Genomic DNA, 18,842 nt, shown 5'->3' with positions numbered 1-18,842 from the left:
AAATAAAAAATGATCTTATCTCTACAAGATCTGTTAACTAACTCCAAAATCTGTATAAATTACACGAAATTAAACAAAGCCACGAGAAAGAATCACTTCCCTTACCTTTCATATTAAGCAACAACTTAATAACTTCTATCTAACTTAATACTAGAAATTTCAAATAGTCACAATATATATTACACAACATTTTATCATCATATAAAGAGCTAGTGTACATATAGTCTCGACACTTTATATAAGATAGAAATTCATTATGAATTTGTGAAGTCGTTTTATTCATGTATCAAAAATATAAGACTTTGTTGATTGTTATTGAAAGGAGGAAAACTTAACATTGTCCCCCTAATAGACCTCTGCTACCAGGAACATCCACCCATTCAATTTCCACCACCAATTCCCCACTCTCAACATTTCTCAATCTTAGAATCATTTCTTGGATTATTTTCCCATCTTTCCAAATACAACTACTCTCTTCAGCAAGACAATTAGTCCTATTTGCTTGAACCTTCTTAATTGCACAACCATCTGAAAGAGTATCATCCAATTTCATTTGTATAGCATTAGCATATGGTTTCAAATCGATCTCTGCATCACCTATTTTGTCATCGATAGAGAATGTGTCTTTGTCAAAAACTGTCTGTAAAGAGAAACAAAATATTCACAGTATTAATCATAATTCAATGGTTGATTTTCTAATTAAATAGATTACAACTCTTCAGTTTTCTTACCAGATGTATTGGAGTTTGAACATCACTTATTGAAAGGGTTAGTTCTTCATTCCACTCAGGGTTGCAATTGTTTTTCACAACACTAGTCTTCAGCTTCTGCATCAATACAAAACAATAATTTTGATCAATAAGGACACCTCTGATCCTAATCAAGCAATCAAAAACACCTTCAAAGAAGAAAAAGATAAAGGTTTGGAACCTGTTCACCCATGTTGACAACAACATAAGGATCGCTGGAGTTAGCATCACGAATTGCAAGATTAATTCCTCTTTTGATACGAAGTTTGAGAAGACCAAGAATGTTATCCATCATCCACGAATTGTCTTCCCACACGGTTTCGATAGTTATGAAGTTTAAGGAACTTGTTTGGGAGTATTTAAAGCAAACGTGAGGTACTAAAACCCAAAGTACAGAATGGACTCTACTAAAGGAATTTGAGTATAGAATAATAATTATGATATTTAGTAGTGTTTGAAAGAGAAAAGAATAAGATGACAGCTAAGTGATGATGCCGACCTCAGTTTTGTTTTGGGACGTAGAAATATGAGCGATTCTTTTTCATCCAACCCCTTTTGAATAAAAGACATTTTTAGATATTTTATAACTCGGTCAACAATTTATAAATGTCATAAATTCTCGTATGGTGCGTGTTAAATAAATCACTTTTCACTATTATTTAGTTATTATTTAGTACAGAAATGATATTCTTACACCAAATCTTACACCTACACCGTATGTACGAACGACACTGTTCATGTACGGATAGGGGTGGCAAAATGGGCCGCCCGCCCCGTCCGCCGTCCGCCCTGCCTTATGGCCGCCAAAAAACGAGCGGGGCGGGCATGCCCGCCAAGTAAAATGGGCATCAAAATCATGCCCGCCCCGCCAAGATGGGGGGCGGCGGGCTTACCCGCCTATTTTTATTTATATTTTTTTAATAGATTAATATGTTTTTTTTACCTTTTAATTAAACTTTTCATTTATTTTTTAAAACAATTTTTTATAAGAGTAATTTTTTAACAAATTTACTCTAAAAAATATTACATATATTTATAAATAAATGTATAAAATAAACCATCAAGAATTGCAATTACTAGAATTAACTAAAAAAAGAGTGAGTTTTGGAGGAGGAGCGGATTTTGGCGAGCGGCGGGCTTTGGCGGGGCGGGTATGGCGGGCGGCGGGTTTTGGCGGGGCGGACTTTGGCGAGCGGCGAGCCTAAAATCCCAACCCAACCCGCCAATTTTTGGCGGGTGCGCGGACCGCCCGGCGGGCCCCGGCCCGTTTTGCCACCCCTATGTACGGACGATACTGTTCATGTACAGACGTTTATTTTTAATACCTGGACGTGCATTAACCAACTTCTTTACTGCATTAACCAAGTTTTTACACAGCATTAACCAAGTTTGATGACTGCTAAAAAATATTTTTAATACTTGGATGTTGCATTAACCAACTTTATTACTGAATTAACCAAGTTTTTACACTGCAATAACCAAGTTTGGTGATTGCTAAAAATTATTTTTAATACTTGGATGTTGCATTAACCAACTTTATTACTGCATTAACCAAGTTTTTACACTACATTAACCAAATTTAGTGACTACTGTAAAGTACTGTAGGATGTAAGTATTGGTGTAACAATTGGGTGTATGAATAGCATTATTCTATTTAGTATTCTAGGTTATCAATTGACATTTTTTTTAATAGCTCAACTTGTGATTTTGCTGAATATAAACACTCATTGGTGGGAGTGAAAAATCGGCATATCCACCCCGTTTAGAATCACTCTACAAAAACCCGTAAACAAATAGAGTAGGATAGGGTTGACTTTGTTAGAAGTGCGATGTGGGATGGGATGGATGAACTCGTCTACATTACATCTTTTAAGTTTTAAAATTGTAAAATTTTATGTTGATGTTTGTGTAAGTGTGTTCGCAAAAGCATGTGAAAAATGGGATAGACATATCAGAAAGTGTAGACATAAAATTTTGTATCGTCCCACAAAAAAGTACGGACAAATCAGACATGCCCGATAGACCGAGCCCGTTTTGCCATCGATACTTACAGGTTTATATCTAAACTTGATATATTTTTCAAGAGATTATGTATTTTTTTTTTAGAGATGAAAACGAACCTTCCTTAGAGTATACTATATCAATTTTCAAAAAATTAAACTTCTTTCCTCTTCCTATGCATTTCTCCATTTGTTGTTGGAGTTTTCTAGGTTAAAAGTCACTCATCTTAAATCAATTTTATTTTCAGAACCTGCATTAACGTATAGGGTACCTATTTTCTTATGGGAATTTTTTATTGCCCATATAGGATGAAAAACATCTCTAAAAATCCTAAAATACCCTTCAGATATGGATATCCGAATGCACCTTTTTCAAATTTTAAGTGTTTCTGATATGCATATCTGAACTCACCCTTCTTTGAACATTTTTTATTTAAACGTTGGATTTAAAATGTCAGGTGTTTTTTCGGATATGCATATCCGAAAAAACACTTTATATACATTTTCCCACCTTCAGTATTTCATTCATTTTCTCCCATACAAAACATAAACCCTCCCATAAAAACGCAAAAAGTATCCAAGACAACACATCAACTAAACGTACTCCTTGTTATCATGAATATGTTGATTCTTTGATCCCGGATTCACCTACACCAAAATCCAAGTGTATTGCTAACAAGGGAGCGCGCATTTCCAAACCGCCTCGCACACCTCCGATTAAAAAATCACCAATAATCAACATTGATGAGATGCCTCTAATTATGCACAAACACATTTAAAATATAGTTGATGCGGGGACCGATGGTAATTGTGGGTATCGGGCCGTTGCCGATTTACTCAATAAAGGATAATAGAATCACACTCTTATTCGTCGAGCACTTATTTCGAAGTTGACTTCGCATAGGGACCTCAACACCCGACTTTATGAGAATAAAGACAAGTTTGATGAAATTCATGATGCCTTGTTCCATCCCTTACCGCTCACGCACCAGTTTCAAAGTGGATGTCCTTCCTTGAGATGACAAGTGCGTATGACCGAGTGTGTGTCGATGTGACGAGATTTGAATTTTCAGAGACATTTTTTCCACTTCATAGTCGCCCACCTATAGACGCGTCCGTCCGCATCATTTGTATCAGGTATCTAAGATCGCGCCACTTTGTACAAGTTTTTTTGAAACCGGGGTGTCTTATTCCGGCTATGTCATGTCAGTGGATGACACATCATACAAAAGGTGCGGACACTTGGTCGGATCCTTTTTTTGAAAGAATGGTGGAGTTCGAAGAAATGATAAAGCAAGAGAGGGGAGAAAATAGGGAGAAGTCGAAGAATTTACCGGTTTTAGAATTAAGCGGTAAGGATTCGTTCGGTGCATTTTAGAATTTACCGTATCATTTTTTGTATGTATTGTCATGAAGAATGTAAAACCAATACGATTCAATACATAATATATATATATATACACACACACACACATATATATTTAATGTAGTCAATGTTTATTCTTACCGATTTAATTGTTTTAATTGGATTGATGCTGAAATTGCACATAACAGATTGAAATTCATTATGTTTCTGCAAAATTCGGATATGTATATCCAAAAAAATCGGAAGGTGGTCAAACTTCAATACCGTTCACCTTCACTTGACGCTGAAGGAAATGTCAAGTTTACCCCATTTGACCTCAAGAACGACAGCGATTTAAAGGTTATGTGGACAACTTTTCAACAATATTCTTCGAAGGATCCGATCAAGTTGGATGCGAAACTTCAAAGATCGGGAGAAGATGTTATCAAAATGTTGTTTCGTCCGTAACTACAATTATAACAATATGTAACTTTAAATTTCTATTGAACTATTTATGTAATTTCGATTATTTATGATAAATCTATGCTTTGTTGCTTTGTTGTTATGAATAATGTCTTAGACATATTTTCGGATATGCACATCCGAATTCACCTTTTCCTAAAAATAGGTGACTTCGGATATGCATATTCGAAGACACTTTTTTTTTTTAAAAATGTGACTTCGGATTTGCATATGCAAGTCACCATATTTTTAGAAAAATGTGTCTTCGGATATGCATTTCTGAATTATAGGGGTATTTTGGGGATTTCACCGCGGGTCTGTGAGTAGGTATATGGGTGCAATGAGAATTTACCTTTTCTTATATCGTGTTCTTCTTTGATCTTTATTAGTTCATCGGTATTGGCCCATTTAGGAAATCCAAAAATAGATATTCAAATTATCAACCTAAATAGCAAAACCAGAGGTAGGAAACCTAGAAGTCATTAATCCATAAGTGACGAAATCAGAGGCGGAAAATCCAAGAATGACTGGCCCATAAATTAGAGGATATATCCTTACTAGGATAAATATGAGGGAAGTTGGCGTTGAATTTAGACGGCTATTTAAAGGCTCTAGGGAACACAGAAACTTTTGAGTTTGAGGATTAATATCTTCAATTGTGCACCATCTTCATCTTCGAGGTTTTATGTCTTCGAGTGTGCACCATCTTTACATTCAATGTTTATGGTGTCTTTGGATTTTTTGTTGGTGTAAGTCCTAGATGTCAATAGTATTGGTACTTAGATAAAACTTTGTTAAAAGTAAAAAGCATCTCTTTGTTATAATTGTTTTTTTTAAATAATAAAGTCATTATAATAACTAGCTCGCACTACAAGATATACTCTCTCCAGCGACATAATGTAGCGACGTGGAAGTCACGTGGGTAATTATTGCCATTTGCGACGTGATAAACACATCACAACGTGTTTTTAAATTTTAAACAACTTTATAAACATAAAGTAATCAGGAGTCAGACATTGGGGTATGTAAAAAATGTTGCGACGTGGGATACACGTCACTATATTAAGTTTATAAATTAAAATAGAAAAAGTTATAACATTCACGTAGGGGGGAAGATTCAAATTTAAAAAAATTTAGTTGTGACGTTACAAACACATCGCAACTTTTAGTGGGAAAATTCAACGTTCCACTGAAGTGACATGGTGGCAGCATTGCAGGCAGGAACATTAATTAATGTTACCATTGTCATGTTGCGACGTGAGTCTCATGTGGCAAGGTTGCGACGTGATTCTCACGTCACTGCTTAGTTTATTTATTTACGCGTTTTGCTTCTTCCACTTCTATTCCTCCTTTACAATTTCTTGTTCTTCTATCCAAAAGAAAACCAGAAACGTCCTCTTCTCCCAAAATCCCCAAATTTTCAATCCCCCCAATTCAATTTTTCATACCTTTCAATCCCAAATATTTTTCACAAATTTCACATATTGTTGTATTAAAGGTAAATTACATCAGTATTTTTTATAATTTTGTTTTATATTCATACTGTATTATGTTGTTAATGCTTTAAATTTTTTTGTTTCCATTTTGAAGAAAGAAGAAGGTGAAGGAGAAAAAGGTGGAGTAAAAGAAGGTGGAGTAGATTGCAGAAGAGGTAAGTTTTTTATTTTTTTTCAGATTTTTTTAAATATTTCTTTATAATGTGATATATTTTTAATAGATTTATTAGGTTATTTTTTTAATTAAGTTATTTTTTAAATTAATTATTATAAAACGAAATTATGAATTAAATATTAAATATTTATTTTATAAAAAATTAAAAAAATAAAACAGAATATAGTAAAAACTATATATTACAGAATATAAACAGAATATATTTATTTTTTATTTAAACTGAATATATTTTACAGAATATATTTATTTTTTATTTAAACTGAATATATTTTACAGAATATATTTATTTTTTATGTTGTTGTTTTTAAAAATTAATAGAAAAACTATATATTATATATTATTTTTAAAAATTAATAGGATATATTATTAAAAATAATATATGTCTTATATTGCTTTTTTTTCTTTCATATTTAGTAGATTAAATTGTTAGAATGATAAAAATGTATATGTTGTAAATGTTAATTTTGAGTTTAGGAGTTGAGGAGTTTAGAATGTTAAAAATGTTTAGATTTATTTTTAAAATCTGTTTTTTATTTTCTAAATAAAATATATGTATTTTATGATATTATTCTTAAAAACAGAAAATATTAATAAAAATATATAATTTATGTAATTGTTCTTAAAAACCGGAAATATTAAATTGAAAATAAACTTTTTTTATGTGCAGTATATATTAAATAGAAAAAGAATATATGTTATGTTATTTTTATTATATTAAAAATATATTTTTTTAAAATTAAAATATATATTAAAAGTAGAATATATATTTTATATGTATATTTAAAATAAAATAAAATATAATATGATTATATGTTATATTTCTAAAATTAAAATATATGTTGTTGTTATTAAATTGAAAATACATTTTTTAAATTAAAATATATATTAAAAGTAGAATATATATTATATATGTATATTTAAAATAAAAAAATATAGCGACGTGGTAATCACGTGAATCAAAAATAATATTTTTAATAATAGTAAATATTTAATAGTAGTATTTTTATTAAATAATATTTCCTATATGTGTAGTTTAAAATGTGTAGTTAAAAAAATAATAACTTTATGATTAACATATGTTCAATATAACATGTGTAGTTAAAAATATTAGTAGTATTGTTATTTTCCTGATCCAGAGCCGGAGGATGACAGAGAGGATGATGATTTTAATTCTGATAATTATTTTTCGAATGATGATAATGCCTCATAAAAACATTTTGTATTTCATTTGTTTTAAATTTATATTTATGCAACTTATTTTACATTTTAATTCATTAAATATTAGTTTTAAATTTTTAGTTTTATTTAATTGAATTTATTATATAAAATTTATTATATGAATTTATTTTATAAAATTTTATTATATAAATTATATTTTATAAATTTTATTATATATAAATTTTATTATATAAATTTTATTATATATAAATTTTATTATATAAATTAATTAATTTATTATATAAAAATACAATTATACCTGCGTTATTTAATTTTTTAAAAAAAAAAAAAAAACATTCAAAGTAGCGACGTGAGACCAATGTCGCTAATAAAGTCAATTTCACAGTCCCTCACACCTGCCATACCTGCTCTGCGTGCAGGGAGATGTTTCCCATATCAATTTATTGCAACGTGGGAATCACGTCGCAACCTTCTGACGTGTTTTCCACGTCGCTACTGCTTTGCCACACGTGCTCCTGCGACATAGCAGCCCACGTCGCTATAGTTTGATTGTGTCGTGATTTTTAACGTAGCGGCGTGGCTTCCACGTCGTTGTAGAGCATTTTTTTTTGTAGTGTCGTTTAATGAAATATTAAATGTGATTTAATCATGAGATCCCATTAACCATAACAACATTATTCTTAAAGTATCCATAATCAAGCTTTATAGTAAATTTGGATAATATTAAAGCATTAAGGCTATTATATGGATAAATTGATGGTCACATCTTATGGATTATGGTTAAAGATATATCAAGTTTTCACATAAGTGTGAATATTATAAGTAATATTTATACTAGATTGCAATGTAATTAGAGAGATAATTGAAAAGCTAGAGAAACTTTCTAATCCTCTGTGACCCCTCATTTATGATGGAATAAAATGCTAGGAGGCACGTCATCCAAGTTCCCTCGATGTTAAGAGATTTCAAGTAATCGAAGTGATCTTCTTATATTTACCATTTCTATTCAAAATTTTTAAAGATGTATAACGTAGGATTCTGGATTTTTGTATTTACTTTTCTTAGCATGGCCTAAACATCTTTTGTTGTTGGATAATGTCTTTTGTTGTTGGATAATGTGAATTTTAATAAAAGTAGTAATCTTTTTAATCATAATGAATGTATCGTTATAATATTAGTAGTTCTTGTGATTTCTTGTCATACATTTATTTTTGAGTTTGATTAACTTAGAAATATAACATAATGTTAAGTCAAGGTAGAATTTAACAAATTGATTCCATGAACTAATATTGCTTTCTTAATCACTTTAGGTATAAAGGAATGATTTTTTCTTTACCCACCTCCCTATGGGGTCACCCCAGCGAAAACTCTACTTTACCCCTGCTTCGGAAATGCATTTCCGAAATTTTTTTTTCTAAATTTTTTCAGACTTCGGAAATGCATTTCCGAAAAAATCCCAAAAATTGGAATTTTGAATAATTCGGAGATGCATCTCCGGAAAAAAAAAATCTAAAAATCCCAAAAATTAATTTTAGAATATTAATTAATTCATATGATTTTAGGATATTAATTAATTCATATAATTCATATAATTTATGAGTAATACATAATAATAATTATATATTTTGATATAATTTATGAGTTATGAATAATAATTATTATATATTTCTATTCTACATATTTTAAAATTTAAAATAATTCTAATTAAAAAAACTATAATAATTTCACTTACAAAATGAGTTATAATTTTTTATTTATATATTTATATATTTAAAATAATTATTATGTATTTACAAAAAAAATTAAAAAAAATGAGTGTTTTAATTTATATATTTATATAATAATTATAATTATGATTATATATTTATAAAAATTATTATATATTTATATATTTATATATTTATATAATAATTATTATATATTAATTATAAATATATTTATATATTTATATAATAATTATAAAAATTAAAAAAATGAGTGTTTTAATGTATAATAATTATTATATATTTATATATTTATATATTTATATATTAATTATTATATATTTATATATTATATATTTATATATTTCACTTACAAAATTAATAATTATTATATATTTATATATTTCTATTCTGATTCATAATTAAAAATTAGTTATAATTTTTTATTTAGTTTAAAAAAATTAAAAAAAGATTTTGTCTTGATTTTATTTAATGAACAAATTTTATATTTAATTCTATATAATTCAAAATTTACTTATGGAATTAAAATGTTTTTGATTTATATAAGTTAGTAAAATAATTTTTAACTTTAAAATTGTTTAGGAAATTTTGATTCACCTTGATTTTATTGATTCACCTTCATTTTATACCTATTAATTGTATTGATTCACCTTGATTTTAATTTTTTAATAATTATTGAATTCTTTCGGAAGTGTATATCCGAAACATTTCAAGACCAATTTGGTCTTGGAATATTTCGGATATGCATCTCCGAAGACACCCCCTCCCAAAAAAGTGTTTTCGGAAATGCATCTCCGAAAATCCAAAAAAGGGGTGTTTTGGGAAATGCATCTCCGAAAACACCTTTTTTTTCGTGTTTTCGGAAGTGCATTTCCGAAATAAGACAAATTTTGAAAAAAAAAAAACGTTTCGGAAATGCATTTCCGAAGTGAGGATATTTTAGGTTTTTCGCCAGGTGACCAAGAAGATAGGGAGGTGGGTAAAGAAATTTTCTAAAGGAATAGAGCCATATATGTAAACAAAACTAAGTTTATAAAAAATGTATCGGCGTTGTTATGTGATAGAGTAAAAGTTCTGCGGCTACTTCCCAAGGAAGGGTTTCACCATAACACTCACGTAAGAAAATTTAAACTAAGAAAATAAAATGACTTGAAAATTCTGCTGCATTCATTTACTCTAACAAGAGTATAAATACTAGGTTAAAACATAGTTTTCAAGGCTGCTGGGCCTGAGTTAAAATAAAGATGGGCCTAAGCCACTTAGAGGAAAGCATAAAGAAATTACAAAATTTAAACTAATAAGAAATATGGTCTTGCATCCAAATTGGTTTCTTCAAAATCCGCTTGGGCCGTCTATCACCACTATCCGGCCCAAAAGACTCCTTGACCTCAAGGTGCGCATTAGGAAGAGGCCCGTGAAAGTTGGATTTGCTGTGGGTAGAAGAATCTGGATTGTCATTTGGAGCAGTGAGTGGGGCCCTGGGAGACAGTGAGGAGTCACATCCGAAAGTGGGTGGGAAACAGCTGGATGGTAACGTGTTCGGTGGAGGCTGCTTCGAAAAGAGACGTTGAGGATCCAACGGTTCCCTTTGGCTAGCTGAACCTCGAGCCGTGTGTACTTGGGAACTCAGAGTTTTGGAACACGCTTCATCTGTTCCCAAGATAACTTCACGTGGGATATCCTTAAGTGCATCAGTTGGTAAAAGGTTTTCACTTGACTCTAAAGATGAAATTCTCTCACTCATTCTTTCAGAAAAAATTTCCTTCTCTTTTCCTTTGGTCTCTACAAACTCAGCTTCAGAATTTTTTTCTTGTTCAGTTTGAACCGGGTTCTGCAAAGGTGATTCCCACTCGATTGTTGTATTTTGTTTGTCGTCCATTTTCCTCTCTAGCTGAGTTTGAGTTTCCGTGTCTGAAGTGTGTGTGGATGTCGTTTCAGGTGGAAGAGAAAGGAAGTCAAGGTCTGGATCCACCCATTTGTACCGACGGAGTTGGGAGACATGGAAAACGTTGTGGATCTTTGACGAAGGAGGAAGGTCGAGTTTGTAAGACACCTCACCGATGCTGCGTAAAACTCTGAAAGGACCAAAGAATCTAGGAGAGAGTTTCTGTGAATCTCGCTTGTTCACCGAGATCTGTCGATACGGCCTTAGACGAAGCAAAACTAAGTCGCCTACTTCAAAGGTACAGGTGCTCCTCTTTTTGTTTGCTTGTTCTCTCATTTTTTCTCTGCTCCTAGTCAGATTCTTCTTCAAAGAGTCAAGTATTTCTTGTCTATCTGTCAACACCTTATCAACTAACACATTTTCAGAATTTCCTGTGGTGTAGTCTAAGAGGGTAGGAGGTGGTCTACCGTAGAGAGCTTCGAAGGGTGTCATCCCGATGGCAGAATGGAAAGATGTATTGTACCACAATTCAGCAAGGTGCAGAAACTTAAACCATTTGCGTGGTTGATCATTCGTGAAACAGCGAAGGTAAGTTTCTAAACTTCTATTCACGACCTCTGTTTGGCCATCGGTTTCCGGGTGATAAGCTGTGCTGTGTTTCAGGGTAGTACCTTGAAGACGGAACAGTTCCTTCCAAAACGCGCTCAGGAAAAGGGGATCTCTGTCAGATACGATCGAGATAGGAATCCCATGGAGCCGACAAACTTCCGAGGAGAATCTAGTGGCCAAAGATGAAGCTGTGAAATGAGTTGGTAGAGCAAGAAAGTGGACGAATTTGCTCAGGCGATCGCAAATCACCCAAATCACTGTGTGTCCGAAGGAAGAAGGTAAATGAGTAATAAAATCCATATTGATTTCCTCCCAAACTTGTTTCGGAATTTCCAAGGGTTGAAGTAATCCTTGTTTTCTTTTGGGCATGTATTTGTTTCGTTGGCAAATGGAGCAACTTTCGACAAAGAGCTTGACATCTTTGTAAACGCCAGGCCAGCTGAAGGAGGAAGACAGTCTTGCAAGGGTAGGTTGGGTGCCCGAGTGACCTGCAAATGGAGTGGAGTGGAACTCATGGAGAAGGTGTTGGCGCATTGCTGGTATTGCAGGTATGTATATCTTATCCTTATAGAGCATGATGTTGTTTTTGAATTTGTATAGGACTTGCATATGAGGGTCTGAGTTGTATTTTGCAATCAATTCTTGACCTTGTTTATCTGTGGTGTAGTATTGTCTAAGTTGGTCGAGGAGCAACGGAGTTGGAGAAGAGACTAAGAGGAGGATAGCTTCATCTTCAGCATGCTTGCGACTTAGGGCGTCTGCCACTTGATTACACTTACCAGGTTTGTAAAAAATATCAAAACTAAACCCTTGTAATTTTGCGGCCCATTTTTGTTGTTCCGGCGTTTGAATAGTCTGAACTAGTAAATTTTTCAAACTCTTTTGATCAGTGAAGATATGAAAATGACGACCGATTAAATACTGACGCCATTTTTTTACAGCCTCGGTGATGGCGTACATCTCACGCACGTAGACGGATGAAACCTGCATGCGGTTGCACATTTTCTTGCTGAAGAAAGCTAGAGGATGGTTATCTTGGGAGAGGACAGCACCGATGGCCACAGCAGAAGCGTCCGTTTCCAGAACAAAAAGCTTGGAGAAATCAGGCAGAGCCAGAACTGGAGTTTCCGTCATTTTTTTTTAAGTGTTGTAAATGTTGTATCTGCTTCTGGACTCCATTTGAATTTAGTGAAACGTAACAAGTCGGTGAGGGGAGCGGCGTGTGAGGCGTAGTGACGAACAAATCGTCAATAGAAACCGGTGAGGCCTAAAAAACCCCTGAGTGTCGTAAGTGAGCGTGGCTTCGGCCAGTCCAAAACTGCTTGAATTTTTGACGGGTCTGGGGTTACACCATGAGAAGAGATAATGTGACCTAAATAATCAACACTAGGAACAGCAAACACACACTTGGATAATTTAGCAAAAAATTGATTAGTAGAAAGTAAATCTAAAATCAATTGCAAATGAGTAACATGATCAGATAAAGAAGAACTATAAATTAGTATGTCATCAAAAAAAACTAGAACAAACCGGCGCAAATAAGGTCTTAGAAGATCGTTCATTGCCGACTGAAAGGTACTAGGAGCATTAGTTAACCCAAAGGGCATCACCAAAAACTCGTAGTGCCCATCAAAGGTTCTGAACGCTGTCTTGTGAGTGTCGTCTGGATTAACCCTAATTTGGTGATAGCCTGACCGTAGGTCAATCTTAGTAAACCAAGATGCAGAACCTAACTCATCAAAGAGTTCATCAATTGTGGGTATTGGGAAACGGTCGGGGATGGTAATTGCATTTAATGCACGATAGTCAACACAAAAACGCCACGAGCCATCTTTTTTGCGTACTAACAAAACTGGGGATGAGTAAGGGCTGTTACTAGGTTTGATAATGCCTTCTTGTAACATATCATTTATAATGGTGGTCATGGCTTCCTTTTGAGAAAGGGGGGTAGCGGTAAGGTTTAATGTTGACAGGGTTAGTGTTAGGTGTTATGGGAATACTGTGGTCATGTGGTCGAGACGGAGGTAAACCTGATGGTGGTTGAAAAATAGAAGCATGGGAGTGTAGGACAGAGCGGATTTCTGATGGTAAGGATGGGGAAAGGGTGTCCAAAGGGTTTTTTTGAGTGGGGTCCGGATCAAGGAGGCTGTCAGGTGTCTGCTGGAAAATTAGGAGGTGGATGGAGGCAACCGAATCGGTGTGTAATAGTTGGCACAGTTGGTTGTATGAGGAGGGTGTAGGTGATGTTTTGGAGTCTCCCGTTATAGTGATCTCTTTGTTGTTGTGAGTGAAAGATAGTTTTGGAATAGAGAAATCAGCAAGTATAGGACCCAATGTTCGTAACCATTCCATCCCAAGTACGACATCTGCCCCTTCGATAGGAAGCAAATAAAAAGGAATGAAGAAGAGATGGTTTTGTAAGGTAATAGGCACCTGAGGGCATAAACCGCAGCAATCCAATTGGGAACCATTTCCCACCATCACAGAAAAATTAGGTATTGGTTTCGTGGGGATTTTAAGGTGTTTGGCAATGCGAGGTTGAAGAATGTTGTGGGTACTACCTGTGTCTATCAAAACTGTGACATGCAGACCATCAAGGATCCCTTTGAATTTTAGGGTTTTAGGTGAGAATTGACCACTAACTGCCTGAGGGGAGAGCTGGAAATAGGTTTCTTTTGGTTCAGTTGTGACGTCAAGTTCTGTTAGTAACTCATCTTCCTGGCCCAAATTGATAGTGTCATCCTCATCAACCATTAAGAGCAGAAATTTTCCTGCGGTGCAACGATGACCCGGAATAAATTTTTCATCGCAGTTGAAACATAGTCCCTTGGCTCTGCGTTCCTCACGTTGGGCAGCGGTAATACGGCAGATGGGAAATCGAGTTGTAGTGGTGGTAGGAGTTGAGGCAGGTTGTGTGTTAAGTGTGGTTGTAGTGGTTTGGTTGAAATTTGGTGTTGTTGCGGGTTGGTTGGGGTTTTTTTGATAGGGTAGTTGGGCTGTTTGGGGTGGGTGAAATGTGGTATTATGTTTGGGAAATTTAGGTTTCAAGTCCTTAAGCTTGGACTCTATGAGTTTTGCAAGTCCCACTGCTTGGGAAATAGAAAAGGGTTGGTGAATAGCTAATTCATTACGAATTTCCGGAATCAAACCGGATATGAAACAATTAAGGATGGCTTCGGGAGGTAATCCTAAAACACGATTTCTCAATCGCTCAAAATTGGCTTGATATTCTGCCACCGAGCCATGTTGACGTAGCTTAAAGAGTTGAGCTTGATGATTTTCGTATGTTGAGGGACCGAAACGTAGTTCAAGTGCTCTAGCAAAAGTCTGCCAATCTGTTAGTTGATGGCTTTGAAACATCCACTTATACCAACTTAGAGCTTCTCCCTTCATATAAAAAGCAGCCATAGGTAATCTGTTTTCAATCGGAATGTTGTAAAACCCAAAAAATTGTTCGGACTGAAATAACCACTCCAAGGCATCCGTGCCGTCGAAAATTCCCAATTCAATTTTTGGATTACGTATCGGTTGATGAGTATGAGGGTTTTGATTTAAAAATTGTGGGAAAAATTGATTTGGTTGGGCAAAAGCGGAAGGAGTAGGGGCGGTGTGAAAAGGCTGGGAAAAGGGTATTTGGAAAGAAGTATTTGTGGGTTGAAAAGAAACTGGTGTGTAGGTGGTAAAAAACGGGTTGCTCGAAGGAATCGTGGGCTGAGTTTGGGGAAAAGAGGGTTGTGGTTGTGGCTGTGGGCTGGAAAGTTGGGTGTTTGAGGGGCTGTTACGGTTTAGAGGTTGGCTAGTGGGTAGTGGTATATGCAGCAAGGGAAATGAAGTGCTGATGACTACATTTTCAGAACTGGAAGGTTGTAAGAGGGAGCTAGCGATACCTGGGGTCGCAGATCTGCTGGGAGAGGAAGTGGTTGCCATGGCAGCAAACTGTTGGCTGAGCTGCTGTGTGAGCTGTTTGCTGAGTTCCGCAAATCCTGTTTGCAGCCTGTCGGTCACGCTGCTGTCAAGCTCACCAATCTGTCGGGTAAGGTTTAGGTTGTCTTGTTCCATGGCAGCTTCGAAGCTGCGATTAGCCAAAATAAGATCATCCAGCCGTAAATTTGTGTGTTGAATAGAGGCATCAAGGTCAGTAGGGTTTGTGGTGTCTTTTTTAGGAGGCATTGAGGATGGTGATGAAAGCACCAATGATAGAGTAAAAGTTCTGCGGCTACTTCCCAAGGAAGGGTTTCACCATAACACTCACGTAAGAAAATTTAAACTAAGAAAATAAAATGACTTGAAAATTCTGCTGCATTCATTTACTCTAACAAGAGTATAAATACTAGGTTAAAACATAGTTTTCAAGGCTGCTGGGCCTGAGTTAAAATAAAGATGGGCCTAAGCCACTTAGAGGAAAGCATAAAGAAATTACAAAATTTAAACTAATAAGAAATATGGTCTTGCATCCAAATTGGTTTCTTCAAAATCCGCTTGGGCCGTCTATCATTATGAGACTTAGACATAAGCTCCATAATGAATCAAGACATATTTTCATGATGTAGACATACACCACAAAATTTAGTTGTTGCTACAATAGTCATGACATCACACGTCATATGCAAATATTAGGTAAATTTACCATATGGATCACTTTCCAAGATACTCTTTCACCCTATTTGAATTATTTTTCACATCTATCAATTCCTTATTTTTAACCATGTAACAGCAGTTATTATTTAGTTACTGTTACTCATGTTTATTTTAGAAATTCTTGTATTAAGTTTAAAAGTGCTTAGTACAACTCTCGTGGAATCGATACTTTTATTTCACTTGCTACTATTTTGACTATGTATAATTTGCATATACAAAGTAACCATAAGTACAGTGGGCCAGATACTGGTGGAGAAAATCAAACAAAAAAAAGTAGTCATTAAATATTTTGCGATGTTATCGGGTATTGCATTGTTAAAATTTTGATTTTTCATTGAATTTTGTAAATTTTAACATTTTATCACAGTAATCACTACAGAATATAAAGGAGATTTATATCCAAAAAGTACTTTAAAGATTTTATGGAAATTTCAGCACCCTTGCGAATTATTTGAAACCCATATTCCAATTCACGGACAACTTAAAGTTGAATTTGAAGACAACTAAGAAGAGGAGGACATGGTGCAAGAGGACATCATTAGCATTCCAATGACCGAGCCAAAAACACCAGGGACTAGACGGTCTTTGATTCCAACGCTATAGACACTTTAGTTATCAGAAAATATATCATTGTCGTCATGTTTGAATTTATATGATGTTTTAAATGTTGCAAGCTATTGGACAATACTCACTGTCGCGATAGATATATGATCCTCACCTGCACTTGAGACAATGTCCGCGTCAAGGAATTCCAATTTGCTTAAGATTGAAAACTTTGAAATTAAAATGGTTTTGTACTATCTTCAAGAAATAAATATGTTAGATGTGTCATAGTAATGCAAGTTGGTTAAACAAATTTGAAACTTTGAAAATAACAGTTGAAATGACTAAAGACAGTGTGTCTCATATATGGTAAAAAAACCTCCAATTTTAGAGGTGTAGTTACCATCTCACTTGCAATATGCCTACCTCAAGAAAAGTCAAAAACTTCTTATTATCATTGCATCTGACATGACACATGCACAAGAGAAACTACTCCTAACACTTCTGAAGAGATACAAAAAAGTTATTGTTTGGAAAATGGCCGACGTTAAGGGGATGAGTCTCGGTTTGTGTATGCATTGTATTGTGTTGGAGGATAATGTTAAGAATAACATAGAGAGTCAAAAAAGACCGAACTTCATCAGATAATAAATGATGAAGAAGAAAATTATAACTTGGTTGGATACACGACAAGAAATGATCACTACCTTCATGTAAAGCCATAGTGTTTACTAAATTCTATCTAACTAAATACGATAAATTACAATAGTTAAAGTATATATTACACAACATTTTATCATCATATAACACTCGAGCTGGTGTACATAAAGTCTTGATACTTTACATAAGATAAAATTTCTTTATGAATTTTTGACATAGTTTAATTCATGTATCAAACTAACATAATATTCATTGTTATTAAAAGGGGTACGATTTAACTTTGTCCCCCTAATAGACCTCTACTCCCAGGAATATCCACCCATTGAATGTCCACAACCAATTCACCACTCTCAACATTTCTCAATCTCAGAGTCATTTCTTGGATTACTTTCCCATCTTTCCAAATACAACTACTCTCTTCAGCAAGACAATTAGTCCTATTTGCTTGAACCCTCTTGATTACACAACCATCTGGAAGAGTATCATCCAATTTCATTTGTACAGCATTAGCATATGGTTTCAAGTCTATCTCCGCATCACCTATTTTGTCATCGATAGAGAATGTGTCTTTGTCAAAAACTTGCTGTAAAAAGAAACAAAATACTCACATTATTAATCATAAATTCATAAATTATTTCTTTGTAAATTCTAATTTAGACGCGAGCCAGTTTTCTTACTAAATGTATTGGAGTATGAACATCCTTTATTGAAAGGGTTAGTTCTTCATTCCATTCAGGGTTGCAATTATTTTTCACAACACTAGTCTTCAGCTTTTGCAACTATACAAAACAATAATTTTGATCAACATGGAACACCTCTGATCCTAATCAACAATTAAAAACACCTTCAAAGAGGAGAAAGATTAAGGTTTGGAACCTGTTCACCCATGTTCACAATAACATAAGGGTCGCTGGAAATAGAGTCACGAATGGCAAGATTAATTCCTCTTTTGATACGTATTTTGAGAAGACCAAGAACATTATCCATCATCCATGAATTGTCTTCCCATGTTGTCTCGATCATTATGAAGTTTAAGGAACTTGTTTGAGGGTATTAAAAGAAATCACAAACGTTTGAAAACTTAAAACCAAAAAACAAAAAATAATCCTACTAAAGGAATCTTAGTACATGAGAGAAAAAAAACAAAGTGGTGATACCGACCATAGTTTGGATTTAGCATGTAGCAAAAATATTAGCGAACCTTGTTGCATCCAACATGTTCTCTCTCCTCCTAGCCTCTAATATAGCTACATACTTGCTGGATCACAAAAAATATTTCATAAAATTTCTTTGTATATGTAGTAAATCAATTTCTTTATTAATTTGTTATTGTATATTATCAATTTGGCATTTTCGTCGTCATAACTCATCTTTTGA

General features: G+C 34.0%; 2 protein-coding genes across 2 annotated transcripts; both read right to left on the bottom strand.

The window, feature by feature from the left end:
* Positions 1–233: 233 nt before the first annotated feature.
* Positions 234–1,167, bottom strand: LOC131595964 (protein C2-DOMAIN ABA-RELATED 9-like). The gene is made up of 3 exons (XM_058868504.1): positions 931–1,167; positions 732–827; positions 234–640 (listed from the first exon to the last, which is right to left on the bottom strand). The coding sequence occupies exons 1-3, from the start codon at positions 1,042–1,044 to the stop codon at positions 332–334; spliced, it is 519 nt and encodes a 172-aa protein (XP_058724487.1). The 5' UTR covers positions 1,045–1,167; the 3' UTR covers positions 234–331.
* Positions 1,168–17,610: 16,443 nt separating this feature from the next.
* LOC131600314 (protein C2-DOMAIN ABA-RELATED 7-like) lies at positions 17,611–18,552 on the bottom strand. The gene is made up of 3 exons (XM_058872497.1): positions 18,342–18,552; positions 18,143–18,244; positions 17,611–18,048 (listed from the first exon to the last, which is right to left on the bottom strand). Exons 1-3 carry the CDS (start codon positions 18,486–18,488, stop codon positions 17,740–17,742), a joined length of 558 nt encoding a protein of 185 aa, XP_058728480.1. The 5' UTR covers positions 18,489–18,552; the 3' UTR covers positions 17,611–17,739.
* Positions 18,553–18,842: the final 290 nt, after the last annotated feature.

Source organism: Vicia villosa, linkage group LG4 (genome assembly GCF_029867415.1).
Source record: "Vicia villosa cultivar HV-30 ecotype Madison, WI linkage group LG4, Vvil1.0, whole genome shotgun sequence".
Taxonomy (NCBI): Eukaryota; Viridiplantae; Streptophyta; class Magnoliopsida; order Fabales; family Fabaceae; genus Vicia; species Vicia villosa.
Note: the sequence above shows the minus strand (reverse complement) of the source record. Positions and strands in the feature narration are given on the sequence as shown.

What these genes read in the sequence shown, in the direction of transcription:
- LOC131595964 (XM_058868504.1), bottom strand. Translation starts at nt 1,044, where the DNA reads ATGATGGATAACATTCTTGGTCTTCTCAAACTTCGTATCAAAAGAGGA. An exon ending in TTGTCAACATGGGTGAACAG is followed by an intron (nt 828 to 930) that starts GTTCCAAACCTT and finishes GTATTGATGCAG; the next exon opens with AAGCTGAAGACTAGTGTTGT. An exon ending in TTCAAACTCCAATACATCTG is followed by an intron (nt 641 to 731) that starts GTAAGAAAACTG and finishes TTCTCTTTACAG; the next exon opens with ACAGTTTTTGACAAAGACAC.
- LOC131600314 (XM_058872497.1), bottom strand. Translation starts at nt 18,488, where the DNA reads ATGATCGAGACAACATGGGAAGACAATTCATGGATGATGGATAATGTT. An exon ending in TTGTGAACATGGGTGAACAG is followed by an intron (nt 18,245 to 18,341) that starts GTTCCAAACCTT and finishes TGTTTTGTATAG; the next exon opens with TTGCAAAAGCTGAAGACTAG. An exon ending in TTCATACTCCAATACATTTA is followed by an intron (nt 18,049 to 18,142) that starts GTAAGAAAACTG and finishes TTCTTTTTACAG; the next exon opens with CAAGTTTTTGACAAAGACAC.